Source organism: Euprymna scolopes, chromosome 30 (assembly GCF_053919585.1).
Source record: "Euprymna scolopes isolate OS-2025 chromosome 30, ASM5391958v1, whole genome shotgun sequence".
NCBI classification, from domain to species: Eukaryota; Metazoa; Mollusca; class Cephalopoda; order Sepiida; family Sepiolidae; genus Euprymna; species Euprymna scolopes.
This window is the reverse complement of record NC_136511.1, coordinates 102,748,308-102,765,337: the sequence shown is the minus strand read 5'-3', so window position 1 is coordinate 102,765,337 and position 17,030 is coordinate 102,748,308. Positions and strand designations below refer to the sequence as shown.

Genomic DNA, 17,030 nt, shown 5'->3' with positions numbered 1-17,030 from the left:
TTGTCATGAGTACGTACAACGTACAGAGTTTTCTTTAATTTTGATCTTTTAGCGAGGTCCATTCATCGCAGTGGATACTCAGATAGCATGAATCGTAAGCCTTTTAAACGTCAACCGGTTTTATGCTCTTTATGCGAGTTGATTTATATGTGAATTTTAGCTTAACTCTCACTCGATCTTACAGGGAGATTTCTTCTCTGCTACCCGGCTCCCCATGAAGAACGGTTGTGGGAGTATCACCACTGTTCGACACTGATGCGTCTGTAGCAAAGGTGATCGTAGAATTTAGGTACAGTAATCTCTTACAAGTTTCTTGGGCCAGTGAACTGTTCTCCCTGCTGGATAATTGGTTGTAAATCAATGACCAAAGAAACAATGTCAAAGGTATCTGCAAATGTTTTTCGAATGTAGTGTTGAGGATCGTCGGAATGATGAGTGCGAGTGAGTCTGCACTTGTTGATTGTATCGGCTGTTTTGTGGAGATATTTGTTCAGATTGACGGTATGCTGTGGTTGAAGTCAGTTACACAAAGGCTTGCAAGCGAGTCTGCAGTGCCAGATACAATTGAGTCTGTAAAGATGTCAATGTGCGTCGTTTGTATTGATCAGGTTCCCCATGCGTTGGTTGAATCAACGAACATTCAGTCATCGAGTTTTTCAATGTGTGTGTCGCAGCTAACTCGTTTTAAACTGATGACTTCTTCCATAATGTCCAGTCATTAAGTTTTTCTCTGCCATGGCTGCTAGTTGTTCAGCAGTTTCTATTTCCAAGTTCGGAGCCAATATTGCCTGGACCTCGAGAGGTAAACGAAAAAAAAAATTTTTTTAATAATTGCTGAGTCTCCAGCCAAGGAGCGGTGATCCCTTCTTTGACGAACACATCATTTGTGTACAAAAAAAACACAATTCGATCTAACATCGGTTTAAACATCCTACTGGAATTACAAAATAGAAATTCGATAAAAAATTTTTTTTTTTTTTTTTTGCTGCGGACGAACAGATTATTTGTTGTTGCAAGTCTTAACTTAAACTACATTGAATATTTTGCTTTAGTTTTGATAACATTTTTTTTCTTCAATTAAAAAATTACTTCAAAGTACTACAGATGAACAAAAGAATTTTTGTCCTCTTGTGCTAGGCTGTTGAAACTTTATTACTTTATTCAAAGAAAGTTTGTAGCGGTGGATACTCAGATAGCATGAGTCGTTAGCCTTTTAGATGTTAACCCGTTTTATGCTCTGCTCTTTGTGTGAGTCGATTTATATATAAAGTTTAGCTTAACTCTCGCTCAATCTTGCAGGGAGATTTCAATCTTTTAATACAGAGAGAATTCTGGACAAGAACCATATGTTTTTAAATCAATCCCTCCCCCCATTAGGAAGTGAGAATTTATGACAATTCCTATCACCTTTATCAACCAAGGTGCAGAAATAGAACAGAGATTATTTAATATCATACTCCCTGCTCCCCCACCCACCAAGAGCTTGAAAGCTACTCTTTTTTTGATTATATAAAGGAGTTGGGTTTGACGGGTATGGCAATGCAGTCTTGTAGAAAAAAAAAACACAAGATATATGAGACATGGTAAAAAGAATGACAAATACCAAACGATTTTCGATTATAAGATATTTATTTACCAACATAATGTGCTTTGGTTTTAAGTTCTCCAATTGTTGAGATATACCTTGTCCTCAGGAAGAAGGAAAAGAAAAAAAATATGTGCAATCACTCGGTGGAAATGTGTTTCTGCTTCCAGCATAAACAGCAGCTTCGAAGTTGTACAGATTTGCAATCCCTCTGCTTGTTCTACAAGTATTTTAATGCTGGATGCTCCGATGAACTACAAGCCCTTGTAACCCCTTGATATAAATACCCTTGACAAACCTTACAAGCAGCAAAATCCCACCCCTGCACAGTAGAGATCCCTAGATGTAAGAAGGCCTTTTGCTCTAATAGTTTCTTCCCCAGGACTGCTAGACTTTGGAACTCCCTTCTGGATTCCTACTTCCCCAACTGTACTGACATGCAGAAGTTCAAGTGTGATGCGAACAGACATCTTGTTCCTGAACTCTCTACATAGTATCTCTGCAACTTATAGCCCCGGCAGTAGTCCCCTACATCAAAGTGGCACTGTATCTTGTTTGGAGATGAAAATGGACGCAAAAAAAAAGGTTGCTAAATTATTGTATAAGACGACTGCTAAATCACAAAACCATGTTTGTGTAGCTGAGGCTAGATATTGCAATACCCAGCATCTTATGAAATATTGGTTTTTAAAGATGATTTTTTTAACTTTAAGGGTTGTCTTATATGCCGAAATATATGGTATTTATGCACACATGTGTACGCATACTTTATCGTTTTGTCATTAAGATTCAAGGGAAATAACTGTGGTAGCAGATTTCAGAGTTAAGTAGTTATTTCCCCAGTGTTCTTTTACAAGACTGTATTGTCATAGCCTTTAAATACAACTCTTTTCACACCACACACAATGCTTCAAGCAAACTACAAGATAAAACAACTTTATTATTTCATTTATTGCTAGTGGAGTGTCCACCCCCTGCCCTTCCACTTATCAATGTTAAAAGCCATTTTGAGGATAAGGTTAAGATGAGTACACTGATAGATAAAATGACAAATATTATGAGAGGATTGGAAATAATTAATGGAAAGTGCTATGAAGTAAGCTATTTTAGGAATAATAGATTTACCCAAAGACAATAAATATATTTACATTTAACATGTTGTGGGTAGCGACTTATGGCAGTTATGGCTCCAGAATCATGATGTGTACTTTTGTAATACACTTTTGTTAATTATACCACCATGTTTGTCTTGATTATTACCAACCTGCAAGGCCACAACAGAATGAATAACATCTGATAACTTCTGAGGACAGTTTATGATAAGTTTTTATTATTGACATTAGATTTGACCATGATACCCTTAAGGAAACAATACCTTTTTTTATATATATACATGGTGGAATGATTGAAAAGAGATGCCAGTTATTCAAACGAGTGCAAATGTTTTAATTTGTGTACTTGCTACATTTCATTTCACTCAGAAAAAAAATAAATAAACAAAACAATTTTTAAAAAGTATGAACACTGAATGCCATTCTTCTTACCGATTTCGGAACCAGTCAACTAAAGGGTCCCAATTCGCTTGCTGAAACTTTATTAATTCCGGGGGATCCAACATTCGGTAACTAAAAGAATAAGAAGAAAAATACATGTAATGCTGGAATGTGCAGACTTAACATTTTCAACAGATTCTTGGTGATAATGAAACATAGGCATCATAATCATCGGTTTAATGTCCATTTTACATGCTGGCATGTGTTGGACAGCTTTCAAAAATTGACTTTCAAACATGTCTCTCGTTAGGTTTTTTTGGAAGTCATTTCCTTAATTAAGGCAAAATTTTTATAGGCCAAGGGCCTTTCCTGGCACCAACACAGTGAGGTGATGGTAATCAGTGATTTACTTGAAATGCCATCTCTCTAGAATTGCCCCTCAAAGCTAAAGAGCATTTCGCCTACCCTCATCACCATCAATATTTACTAGTGTGACTTTTTGGAAATTTGGCAGTTGCTTTTTTATATTGAAATTAAGTACTTTGAAAGATTTAAATATGAAACTGACATGCACATCTGGCATAATGGTTAGAGTTTTATCTTACTGAAGAAGAATCAAATTGTCTGTATATGTATTATCAAATGGTCACCAATTTAGTATTGACCAGGCTCACTGTAGCTTTACTTCAACAATCTAATTAATAATGTTACTAGCGGGACCTGTAGAAATTGCACAGCGGTTGGTTGGTTGTTTTTGTTTTACGGCATATCAACCCTTTTCGGGTTATTTAATGCCGAATCCAAAGATTTTGAAGAAAAAATTTTTAATAGAATATATTTGTTGTTTTCAAGTCGGTTTCTATTTAACCCATAGTTGGGACCCTAACAGGTACTACCACTCCGGGTCAGAGTGGACCTGGGAGCAATGGTAATTAAAGGGTGGCTCCACACTCCCCAAAGCCCGCAAGCTGAGGCCTCACCAGTGGATATAGTTTAAGGTCATATCCAGGACCCCCATTGAGGGACTTTTACCCTCTGCAGGGGGGGCAGTCAGTGTATTCTAATGCCCCACCGACAGGGCCAAATTGCACAGCAGACTCTTTCATATGTAATATATTCATGTTGGCATTCTGTGGATGTTCAACGTAAATGGAGACACCCTGCTATTATTGTAGCTTTTTTGTTCAAACTGCAAAGGTATTTATCTAAGCTAGCAGGGATGCCCAGCGTAACCCGGTTGTAAAATATGATATATTTTAATTTATGCAGATATCGTATATATTATTATAGTCAATTCTCTACTGATTCTTATATATTATAAAGTTGTGATTTCAAAAATAAACAAATATAACCATATGACTTGGGTGCATTAGCTTGAATCAAAACCAAAACTTATAAAGCAAAAATATATATATATATATATATATATATATATATATATATATATTATATATATATATATATACTAGCAAAAGTACCCATCATTGACTGGGTTCAAAAACAGCCTACAGAAAATGGACTCTGATTTATGAAAGTATGATAGGTTATGAAAAGGAAGGGTTGTAAATTTGGGTTGAATTTGGGAGTATCAAAACGAAAGCAAAATATGATGAAAGTAAAAATAAAATAGATAAACCCTATAATTTATTATACTATACCTGTTCACACTGAAACACTTATCACAATATTCTGTGGATCTATATTAAAACACCTTGTTAAATATTGTGACATATTTACATTCTATGGAGGTCAGGTGCGAACGAACACCCCATAATTTTATTATACCATATTTCTTCAAACTGAAACATAATTATCAAAGTATACTTACGCAGATAGATATGAAAAGTCTTTATTAAAGTTTGTGCCTATTTTCATTCTATGGAGGTCAGGCGCGAACGCAGACCCCACAATTTTATTATACCATCCCTATTCAAGTTAAAACATACTTATCAAAGTATTCTTATGTACATCTATATCAAAAACACTTGTAAACATATTTTTTTAATTTTTTATTTCCATACTTTGTGGACCAGGCGTGAACGCAGACCCCACAATTTTAATGAACCACCGTTCTGCCAGATCAAAGATACCCATTCCTGTGTCTCAATATATCTTCTATCAATATATGTAATCAGTTTTTTAAAATAGTCAACCGTATAGGAGCCTATTCGTGACCAGACACACACACAGACATTCAGCTTTATATTATATATATATATAAGTTTCTTCAGTTATAATCAAAACTGAAAGCAAAACGTATGAAGAATTCTTGGTAAAATTATGTATTACAAGAAATGGAAGGTCATGACAATTTAACTCATGAGAAAAAAGATGTAAACATGACACACAAAATAACACACATGCTATTGTATTAATATATAGATTATTTAGTTATAACTCAGCCCAACAGCATTCACCCAAGGCAAGTGTTTTATGAAGGAGGAAGTTTTATGGGAATATGAAATTCACAAGTCGTCCCCAGTCACATGTATATCCTCGTCATGGTAGATGACGATGTTCAGTCATTACGTCATCACTCACATAACCAAATAATCAAAACTCATCGCCTATCGTTTTTCCCAAAATCTATTTGTTACTATTTTCTTTGTCTGCTAAATTCCTAAACTGTCTAATAACATTCTTAATGAAAATATAATTATCAGAATGACATTTGATCCATCAAATTACATTCCTGGAAACTATTTAATGTAAATATTTTCATTTTTCTAAAGCATAACTTTTCGCATCGATAACAATCTCTAAAATATCCTGTTAATATTTACTGCAAAAAATTACACAAAATTACAAAATATTTACTGCAAAAAATTAATATTTACTGCAAAAAAATTACACAAAATTACAAAATATTTACTGCAAAAAATTACACAAAATTACAAAATATTTACTGCAAAAAATTACACAAAATTACAAAATATTTACTGCAAAAAATTACACAAAATTACAAAAAATTTAGTGAGAAAAACAGAACAATATTTTATTTTTTTCACTGAAATATTCACAAAAACATTTAAATTGAAAAAAAATGAGTGTTTGCGCAGATTAGTTATGTCTTAAATAATGCATTTCAGCTGAAAACATTATGTACTTAGATGTCATGTTGAAATTTGTATAAATTCATAAAATGTATAAATATGATCCAGTAAAAGGATAATTACAAGTAAAATTGAAATTTATCAAGCTAATCGATTTACAGTTTTATCGTGTTTTTATATTGAAGATTCAAGAAGTAACTACAATTAATAATTTCTGACTAAATAATTGTAATTCCACCATTTTCAAGTACCAAATGTCAAAACATAATTGTAGATGATTTTTTATTAAGATACATCTTGTAAATTTACTGTATCATTTTTTAATAATGTTTGGAATTTATACTAATTTCAACATGATATGAACATATGTAATAATGTTTTCATCTGAAATGCATTGGTTTAAAACATCACTAATGTGCAGAAAAAAAAAAAAAAAAAAAAGACAGAAAGAAAGAACTTCCATAAAAGTTATATCATTTTGACTACTGTTCTCATCTGCAATGTTATTTCAACATTTTAGTGTAATTTCTGACCGTCAGATGCGTCATGCTAAACTCAAGAATTTCAAACTAAAACTTCTGTATAGAGGTACTTTGGTCACTAACGAAGTTTGAGACGATTATGTAAGTATCTAGTATCAACTAAGCAAAAATAAGTAATTTTTGCAATAGAATATTTGAGTTGCTAAAATAATGGATTCCTATTATTTTAATATAAAGCAGTTTACAAAAAAAATTCTTATCTAGAGGGTGGGAGTCTACTTTTTAAGCAATAATAATTGCCAGAGCAGTTGACAATTTATTATTATTATCAACTTGGCTTATAATTGTGAAATAAAATATGAATGAATGTTGCAAAAAAAAAAAAAAAAAAAAAAAAAAAGCTTATTCTTTTTCAATTGTATTATATAATTGCACTGATTTTCATTTGAATTAGGTAGTTTTATATATGTTCTTGTAATTAAATAGTTTTTTTCACAACAGCAACAAATTTTTATTACAAATTATTAAATTTGAAAAAAATTTAAATTTTATTAAAAAGTGGTTTATTTTTAAGTAGGTATCACTGGATAATTAGAAAACTACTTCGACATCATTGATTATTCATAATTAACATAATCATTTGTTAAAATTCTTAAGGCTGAACAACATGTCAAATTTAGCAAAGAAAAAATAGTGAACCATTTACACCACTAGAAATAATAATAATAATAATAATAATAATATTTATGATTGTGACTTTATTTTTCAGTGAGGTCTTTTCTTACTTGAAATTCAATTTAATGCCTATTTTCACATGATGGGATGTATCGGTTAACTTTAAGAAATTGATTTCTGAACTAGCCAATTTCTAACCAAGTCTTTATCCCTCTTTTATTTCTATTTTATTGTCCATTTTTATCATGTTCTTCCATGTTTTCCTTAACCTTCCCATGTGAACTGAACCTCTTACCTCAATTGTTATACTCTTATTCTTTCAACATCACCTTACAATCAAAGTCCCCTGTTCTGTCCAGATTTAATCTTCCTCTGAGGTCATCAGATCTAAACCCATTTTTAATACATTACATATCCATCATATCATTCTCATATCATTTGCCTCCTACAATGCATGACCTCAACTCTGGTTTCACTTCCATATATATATACACATGCATACTCATGTCTGATAAACTCTTCCATTGGTCAGTTGGTCAATAGTGGCAACACTCTACTGGTTAGCAATGACAAAAGTTTGATGACTTTACTCCATTAACTCTTAATTCTTGCAACCACACTAGCACCTGCTTCACCCTGTTCTCCAACAGCATCACCAAGGTAACAAAATTTCTCAACAAACTCAGCTTCACTATCCAGTAAATGTATGGAACAGTAGTTTTGAAAACCTCAAAATTTTGTTTTAATTATTTTATTTGTTTTTTGGTCCCCCGACAAAAGGAGGGTGGACCTGTAAATTCCATTCGTCTGTCCGCACTTTTCTCAATAACTACGCCTATGGAATTTTTTGAAATTTTACACAAACATTAAACATGATATGAGTAAAAAGTAACTGAACAGATTTTCCGGAAAAACTCCGGTTAATCCCTATGGGGTGCCTTTCGGGTTAAAATGGCTAAAATTGACACTTTTGTGCTTATTAAAAAAAATTGATGGCTTGTATTTTTATAAAACTTTCTGAAAAATTGTAACTAACTGATTTCTATATAATTTTGTTTGTCTATACTTCACGATAACTCTTGGGTGTGCCCCAGGGGCTCTTTTAGGGCTAATAAACACACTCCAATTTTGGGACTATTTTACCATATTTGTCCAAAAATTTCTGTGTATGTCTTTAGCAGTTTTGCATGGTACTGAACTCAAATTTAAACATGTTAAGGCCTTGGGGACTTTTGGGGCTAAATGGGGGGGGGGGATGAACTTAGTCATTTCTTTTTTTTGCATGGTGCAGAACTCAAATTTACATATGTTAAGGCCTAAAACTGCACCATTTGTTCATTTTCAGCAGGATTTGACTTCCCTTGGGGAATTTTGAGGCTAAATGGGGGGGGGGATGCTGAACTTAGTCCTGTATTTTATGCCTCATTCACTGTGCACTCACGGGGGACCACACATGTTACACTTGTTTAATTATAAATTGAAAAGTAGAAATTGGACCTTGGGTTTTACTTTTAACAAACTCATAACTCTCGCTTCCCTTATTTTGTCCTTTAGTCCTCACATTTTAGGTATGATCTTTCTGTCCTTTTCACTCAGGTGGATTTTTATAATTCATACCACAGTTTCCTTGACCTTCCCTTGTAAACTGAACCTGCTACCTCAACTGTTCTACATCTTATAACCTAAGAATTCTTATCTATTCTTTCAATGTGGCCATACCATCAAAGTCTCCTGTTCTACACACATATCTCTACACTGCTCAAATTTAATATTTCTTTAAGACACCCATCATATCATTTATTTTTCTCCATACAACACATATCCTCACCCTCACTGGGCAGGTTTTACTTCCATATATCACCACACTGCATGTACATGCCTGAGAGATTCTTCCCTTGTTCAACAGTGGCAACACTCTACTCATTAGTAATGGCAAAAGTTTGCTGAACTTACTCCATCTACTTCTAACTCTTCGAACACAAGCACCTGATCCACCCTGTGCTCCAATGGTATCACCAAGGTAACAAAATTTCTCAACAACCTCAATAGCTTTGTTGCTCACATACATTTCATTCATCTTCAATGTCTTACACTTTTTTCACATAAAGGATTATTCTCTCTCTCAACCTATTAGCAATTCCAATGCGTTTCTTGTTTATCCAATGCTTATAAGTAACATAAAAAATAATAAAAAAATAATATAAAAATTTTTTAAAAGTAATATAAAATTTTTAAAATGTAATATAAAAATTTTAAAAAGTAATATAAAAATTTTAAAAAGTAATACAAAAATTTAGAAAAGTAATATAAATATTTTAAAAAGTAATCTAAACATTTTAAAAAGTAATCTAAACATTTTAAAAAGTAATCTAAAAATTTTTACAAAGTAGTATAAAATTTTAAAAAGTAATATAAAAATTTTAAAAAGTAATACAAAAATTTAGAAAAGTAATATAAAAATTTTTAAAAAGTAATATAAAAATTTTAAAAAGTAATATAAAAAATTTAAAAAGTAATATAAAATTTTAAAACTAATAAAAAATTTTAAAAAGTAATATAAAGTTTTAAAAAGTAATATAAAAATTTTAAAAAGTAATATAAAAATTTTTACAAAGTAATATAAAAATTTTAAAAAGTAATATAAAAATATTAGAAAGTAATATAAAAATATTAGAAAGTAATATAAAAATTTTAAAAAGTAGTATAAAAAATAATAAAAAAGAAACAAAAGAAATATTACAGACAAATGTTTTAGAAATGTTATGATATAAGCTGATCTATTTCAAGAATAAATGGACTTACCCAGACACAGTAAATACAGTTACCATTAAACATCATGATAGCTATTGGTGGCAGTTATGGTCCCAGAATCATGACACATACTTCTGTAACATACTTTTCTTAATAATTGTTAATTATACCACGGTGTTTGTTTTGATTATTACTGGCCTGCAAGGTGACAACAAGAAATAAATGTAAAGGGTTATTTTATTAGCACTACTCATTAAGGTAATCCAGTACGACTTGACTCTCACCATTTAAAAATGAGTAAAGTCGGAATTTGTTTATCTTAGTGGCATCAGATAAATCACTATTTTGCTAATTGGATGATCTCATTTTTTTTTTTAATAAGTGCAAAACATATGAATAAGAAGTACCTTAGCACTTTATTATATATAGATAATATGTCAAGTTTATGGATATCAAATACATCACTAGCAAGAATACTCCCTTCACCTCCTGTTTAAATCCAAAGAAAATTTTACTTACCAAAGTGTATCTGTTTCGAGATAACGTAAGATCGACCTTGATAAGTCTTCTTTTGTTTTTTGCATAGGATTGTCAATCACTTGATTGCAGAGAGAAGTCTAAAAAAGAAAACCAGAAACAATTAAATGATAAGGTGCTAAGGATTTAGGCAGTGTGTTAAAATATTTTTTCATAAGATCAGTGGATCCTACATCTTTTCGAGACTAAGATTAATAAGCATCTTCTGTATTTGCAATAATCGTCTTTCGTTCTTCTTGGCTCCTTACATTAAGTGGCTTCATGTCTTATCTGAAACGATTTTCATTTAAAAAAAAGTCTTGTAACTCTCGCTTCCCTTTGTCCCTTAATCCTCACATTCTATGAGCAATATTTCTGACAGGGAGAACAATTGTTGTTTTCTGGGTCAAAATCTATCCATATAATACTTGTTGATTAGTTTATGACCTTGAAGTAGTATTTTTTAGCTACTTATATCAAGTGGCTTTGTTTTGTTTTGTTTTTTATAAAAACAAAAATGAAATAAAAAAAACCATCCTTAAGTGGCTTTAGGTCTTGATAAGTGATGACACAATAATGGAAAAAAAATATCTGCTATAAGTAATCAAATTTTGTTCGATATTTCTTTGCATTAGTCTCGAGCTACGATAAGATCCACATTAATGGACTACTGTCTTGACACAATCACAGACTTGGTCCAGATGAAGATGAGTTTTATGAAAATCGTTGTGCAGGATGTCTGCCCATCTTATAATCTGTCTTCCTCTTAGTTGCTTTAGTTGCTTCTAATTTAAAAATAAGTTTCACCATAATGTTAATGTCAGCCCTCAGCATATGTTCAAATCATTTTAACTGTTATTCTCTAATCTTACACTACATCTTTTACACCTCAAATTAAAAAAACTAAAGTTCAAATTAAAAAAACACAACTTCAAATTAAAAAACACAACTTCAAATTAAAAAAACTAAACTTCAAATTAAAATACACAACTTCAAATTAAAAAAATCCAAGTTCAAATTAAATTAAAATTTTATTACATGATAGATAAACCATTTATTCTCCAACATGGAGGTCCTCTTCCCTGAGACATCTTGTAGATTGGAACAATGCCAACACCTTGGATGTTATCATAATGAACATGGTTCAGCAGTGTTATATCTGAGAGCCAGCAGAGATTTTGGTTTCCAAAACAGTAAATTCCCGCTTTGCCTTCCATGTTGTCAGCAAGCACCCGGAGCTATACAAAGCAACAGATGAGAGATGTTTGACTTTAGATGGTCACGGATCTTGCAGTCACAGAAGATTCCCATGATAGTGTGCTATTTGAGCCATATTGCATTAATGCATGAAACGACTTCACCAAGAATGTTCCAGTCATGATTGTCAATCCTTTCATATTCTTCATCATTCAACTAAAATCTATCCACCTTATTCATGCTTAGCTTTCAGCAGTTTTGGCCATGATAATTGATGAATCATTAGTTAAAAAAAAATAAACAGATAAACTTTTCTAATTCGTGTATAAGTGAACACAATAGATTCCATCTCATAGTACACTTTAGTATCCATTTTGCTATTTGATAATACCTACCAAGCACATATTATACTGTTTGATGGTATCCTCTTGAGAGTTCCATTCCGTAGCTACAGCAAGTGCAAGAGTCTCATTATCCACCTGGAACAAGTTTCCCATTGGAGTTCGCAATTTTCTCTTGTCCAAATTGATCTCAAACAACCCTAAAAGCACAGAAATTTATAAGTTTGCCACAAGAATGCAATCATAAATACATATTAAGCAAAAAGGTTTCTTTATCAAAAGATTTGCATCACAGTGTACATCATGCTCTTAGTATTTGCTTCCTTCCCACCACAAGATGTGACACAAGGTCAAAAGATAGAGTCTGAAAAGTTATTGCCCAAGAGGAAATGCACTTTGGCAAACAAAAAATGCCTGAGCAGTCATACCAGCATTCTTTGGTAGGAGCGTCTCAGATGATTAGCAAGTGACCCTTTTTCAAAGCACAGGAAGGTAATGCCCGGGAGAGTGGGCTTAGAGCTGTACAGATGCATACTTAAGCCCAACATCTAGCTCCAAAATAGCACAGACTGTCAGACTGATTGTCAAGCAATCAACTGCTACAAGCGGGCAAATTTCTGCATAAGACTACAGCCTAAGGTTGATTCGAAATGACTACTTTTAGTTTCTGTTTGTTTGCATTTGTTCCTTTCTGGAATCTAACAAAAAATTTTGTTTCTTTTGCTTTTACACTCAGAATAATTTTTACTTTATTTAATTAAACTTAGTATAACCATCATCATTTTTATTATATTAGGTTAATGCTAATTTTGCATTCTGACATGCATTGATGGCTACTATGTTGGCAGTACATATGAGACAATAAGCATAATAGTTGAAAGACAGCCCAATCGTTATGGTTCACTATAGATGTTTCTGAAATTAATTATCCTTCTGAGCATAAAACACTTGCCATAAGTAATCAATTCTAATGGACTAATATAGAAATCAACAAGGAGAACAATAAACTTTTTTTTAAAAAATTTTTTTAAATCATTCAATAAAATAGAAAAGAATGAAACTTACCGTTGTTTTGAGCAATGCTGGCATGTTTATAGAATTTCTTCAATTCTGAAATGCAAAAAGAATCTATTTATTATCTACATCTTTATATATTTATACTAAACTCAGCCACTATTCTGAAACTTAGTCACATCTTTGAAAACATTTTTTCGTAAGGTTAATTTGAAAATTTTAGAAAAATCAAATAATGTCCTATAATTGTTTCATTAAATAAAATAAAAATTTCATAAGACACCTTTTTCAAAAAAGATTTTTGAAGTGGTTTTTGTTTTTCTCTCTTCATTTTGCTGGTGGCATTAATCTCGACATATATACGGTAAATCATGTTGACACACTAGTTCCTGTTAGATAACTGAAGTTAAGCAATATTGAGCCTGATTAATACTAAAATGAGTGACCATTTGGTAATACCAGGAGCTGTATGTGCTTCGACGCCTGGAGAGGGATGGATGTCACCAGGCTATTCTTGCTCAAGACACACTACATGAAATAATACAGCGCTACCACAACCCCAGAGGGTTAAGCGACTCATTTATCATCCATTAACATTGAGAGGTTTGCCCCTCGTGGAGACAGAAAGTATACATCCAAAATTGACTGATGATGTTATCGACTATTTATGCTTTGATTTTATTCAAGAATTCATAAACTGCCATATACTTAAAATCTTCCTTGAAAAAAAGGTATCTTACGAAATGATTTTTATTTATTCAGTAAAAAGAATTATATAACATTATTGAATTTTTCTAAAATTTTAAAATTAACCTTACAAAATAATATTTTCAAAGATGTGAGCATCTACTATAATATTTACTACCCTCGAATTGCTAGACTTTGGAATTCCCTCCTGGGTCCTTGCTTCCCAGACTGTACTGTTATGCAGAAGTTTAAGTGTAATGTGAGGAGACATCTTCCTGCTCAACTCCCTACATAGTATCCCTGCTAATTTTGTGTCTCAAATAGTAACTCCTTACATCCAAGTGGCATTGTGTCTTGTTTGGGGTGAGGGTTGTTTGGGATGAAGAAGCAGTAAAAAAAAAAAAAAACATAATCTAAAGATATTATTCATAAATGAAAGTAAGTCTCTTTCTCTCTATATCATCTTTATTATTTATTATTATTAATCTATATATTAATACAATAGTGTGTGCGTTATTTTCTGTGTTATGCTATAATTAAATAACCCGTATGTTATTTATTCTGCCGTTCACATCAACAATTTCTTGGTTAAGTTTGACACTGCTGTCCAAACTTCCAATTTCCAAACTTCTGTATATGTAATGTACCTTCTCTCAACTGGAAAAGCACTTCTGCTGATCGAACTTACTTCTTCAAAATGAACGTCCTCTCTGAAAAATCAACTCTCTTTTATCTCCAACCAGGAGCATCTCATCTGCATATCAAGTGGTAACATTGCAGGCATATAAAGAGATAAGGCAGCCATTTTTGTTTCTTTCCTCTTCATTCATTTCGTTCCATGACCGACCTGTTGAATTATGCACACATGCTAGTTAGGTAAGTCACGCGTTTCCCTACATACGCTTGCATCCAGGTCATTTAATTGTTATGTATTTCCATTTCTTGTCATAAATAATTTTACCAAGAATCTTATATATATATATATATATATATATATAAAAGCGAAAATGTATGTATGTTTGTATGTGTGTTTGCTTTTTCTGTATGTCTACAAAAGGCTTTTTTCAGAGAAGCGGTCGGTCGCTTCACAACTTTTTAAAACTTTTTATATCGCATATAAATCGTAATATCTCACAATTAACAACAAAGCTCGCCTGTCTATTTAATTTGCTCGATTTCGGGAAGATAAATATTCAACATTTGTCACTCGCCGCATGTGGGTTAGTTTTTTTACTATAACATCTTGGGAAAATAAAAATCACGCAGTCAAACTTGACCTCATTAACTCATTAAAACGGGCACCTGCGAAATCCAAGTAATTAGATAAATTCAAACGTGTTTCCATTAGCATCTTGCAGTGGGGCAATGGTTAACATCGCACGTTTTTTTTTCACACTTTAATTTACAACTTTGCCTCAAGGGTTCGGGTTCGATCCTCATACTTACTTTTTTTTTTTTTTAACCCCACACCCCCGGAGTTTCCACACAGACCTCCAAACACCCGGGCAACACCGGGTACCCCTCGCTAGTATATATATAAAAGGCAAAATGTGTGTTAGTGTGTTTGTGTGTGCATTATTTGTGTATGTCGGCAAAGTCTTTTTTCGGGCTGGTCGCTCATTCTTATAACTTTTTTATACCACCGAGATGATAATATCTAAGATTTACGAAACGACTTTGCATGTAATTTGGGCGATTTTCACCATATTTATTGGCTCACACGTGTGTCTTTGACTTTTCAGTATAAAAAAGCAAAACTGAAACAAACCTCAGCGGCACTCATGCAGCACATCCAGAAAAGCAATGAGTGCTTTGATCAATGTTAGTGAAAACCGTCATATCAGACAACTGCTATTCATTTGGGCTCCTCCTCCCAACAAGTTGGAGAAAGAAAAAATAAAACCAAAAAACTGTCTTGCAGAAATAGTTAACCACAAGATGGTGTAATATTTCTCTATCTTCATTCACCCGAATTCAAAGTCATCCTTTTGTTCATGCCTGCCAGCGTCTCAATAAAATCAAGCATCTGTTTGAACTCATTCACTTTTTAATCGCTAAATTTAATGTCTTACATTGCTACCCCCCCCTCAACACACACACCTCCAAACACCCAGGCAATCCCGGGCAGCCCCACTAGTTCTTCATAAGTCTTGGTTTCGGTTTCAATTATAGCTGATGGCACTTAAGTCATCTATTTTTTTATAAATAATTTTATTAAGAATTCTTCATATGTTTTGGTTTCGGTTTTGATTCAAGCTAATGCACCCAAGTCATAAGGATATATTTTTTTATTTTTGAAATCGCAACTTTTTATAATATATAAAAAAAAAAATAAAAAAAATAAAAAAAATCGATAGAACATTAACTTTATAATAATATATACAAAATCTGCAAGAATTAAAATATCATATTTAAGCGTACTTTACGGCTGGGCTTTGCGGGGTGTTCGTGCTAGCTTAGCTAAATACTTTTGCAGTTTTAACAAAAAAAGCTACAACAATATCAGAGCATCTCCATTTACACTGAACATCTACAGAATGCCAACATCAATATATTACATATGAAGGAGTCTCCTGTGGAATTTCCACAGGTCCCGCTAGTATTAATATTATTATTATTATTATTATTATAATAGCTGAACAAAAATATGCAACCAGAGTATTAATATACTCTGGTTGCATATTTTTGTTCAGCTATTATCGGATAATAGAACTATGATCAAGGGGAGCTAACACCATTAGTTTCAGATGGAGTTACCTACTCCCATTATCTCGGTTATGCAATTCTCGCATAGTGACGCGAGAACGGGATGATACAGATGCTGGCAGGAATGAACAAAAGGATGATTTTGAATCCGGGTGAATGAAGATAGAGAAATATTACTTCAGTCTGTGACAGTTGTGACACACAAACTCAAGTAATATCAGACTAAGACCGATAGATGTCATTTGTAATATTCTGTGTATTGCCTCCTTGTAAATAAAATGTCTACATCAAGTCACCTTATCCTCATCTCTTCTGTCATCCATGTGCTACATACAAACACATATTCGTTTTCAGGCATAATCTTCTGCAAGGCATTAATAGTTATGATATGCCAACACCTCCATTCATAGCAGTATATATGACAAATAGATAGGTAGTAGTTGCATTTTGGTGGACTATTTTTTCCATGAAAGAATGTTTCTACGTGGAAATACCTGCTCTATTTCCCCGACCACACCAACATCCAAAAA

General features: G+C 32.6%; 1 protein-coding gene across 1 annotated transcript in view; it reads right to left on the bottom strand.

Annotated features, from left to right (window-relative positions):
• LOC145254922 (ATP synthase mitochondrial F1 complex assembly factor 2-like) overlaps positions 1 to 17,030 on the bottom strand; it is a 38,671-nt gene that overhangs the window by 13,154 nt on the left and 8,487 nt on the right. The window contains exons 2-5 of the mRNA XM_080113893.1: positions 13,159 to 13,203; positions 12,148 to 12,293; positions 10,559 to 10,656; positions 3,130 to 3,210 (exon numbers count right to left, since the gene is read on the bottom strand). Coding sequence (XP_079970019.1) covers positions 3,130 to 3,210; positions 10,559 to 10,656; positions 12,148 to 12,293; positions 13,159 to 13,203 — 370 coding nt within the window. The remainder of the gene's footprint in view (positions 1 to 3,129; positions 3,211 to 10,558; positions 10,657 to 12,147; positions 12,294 to 13,158; positions 13,204 to 17,030) is intronic.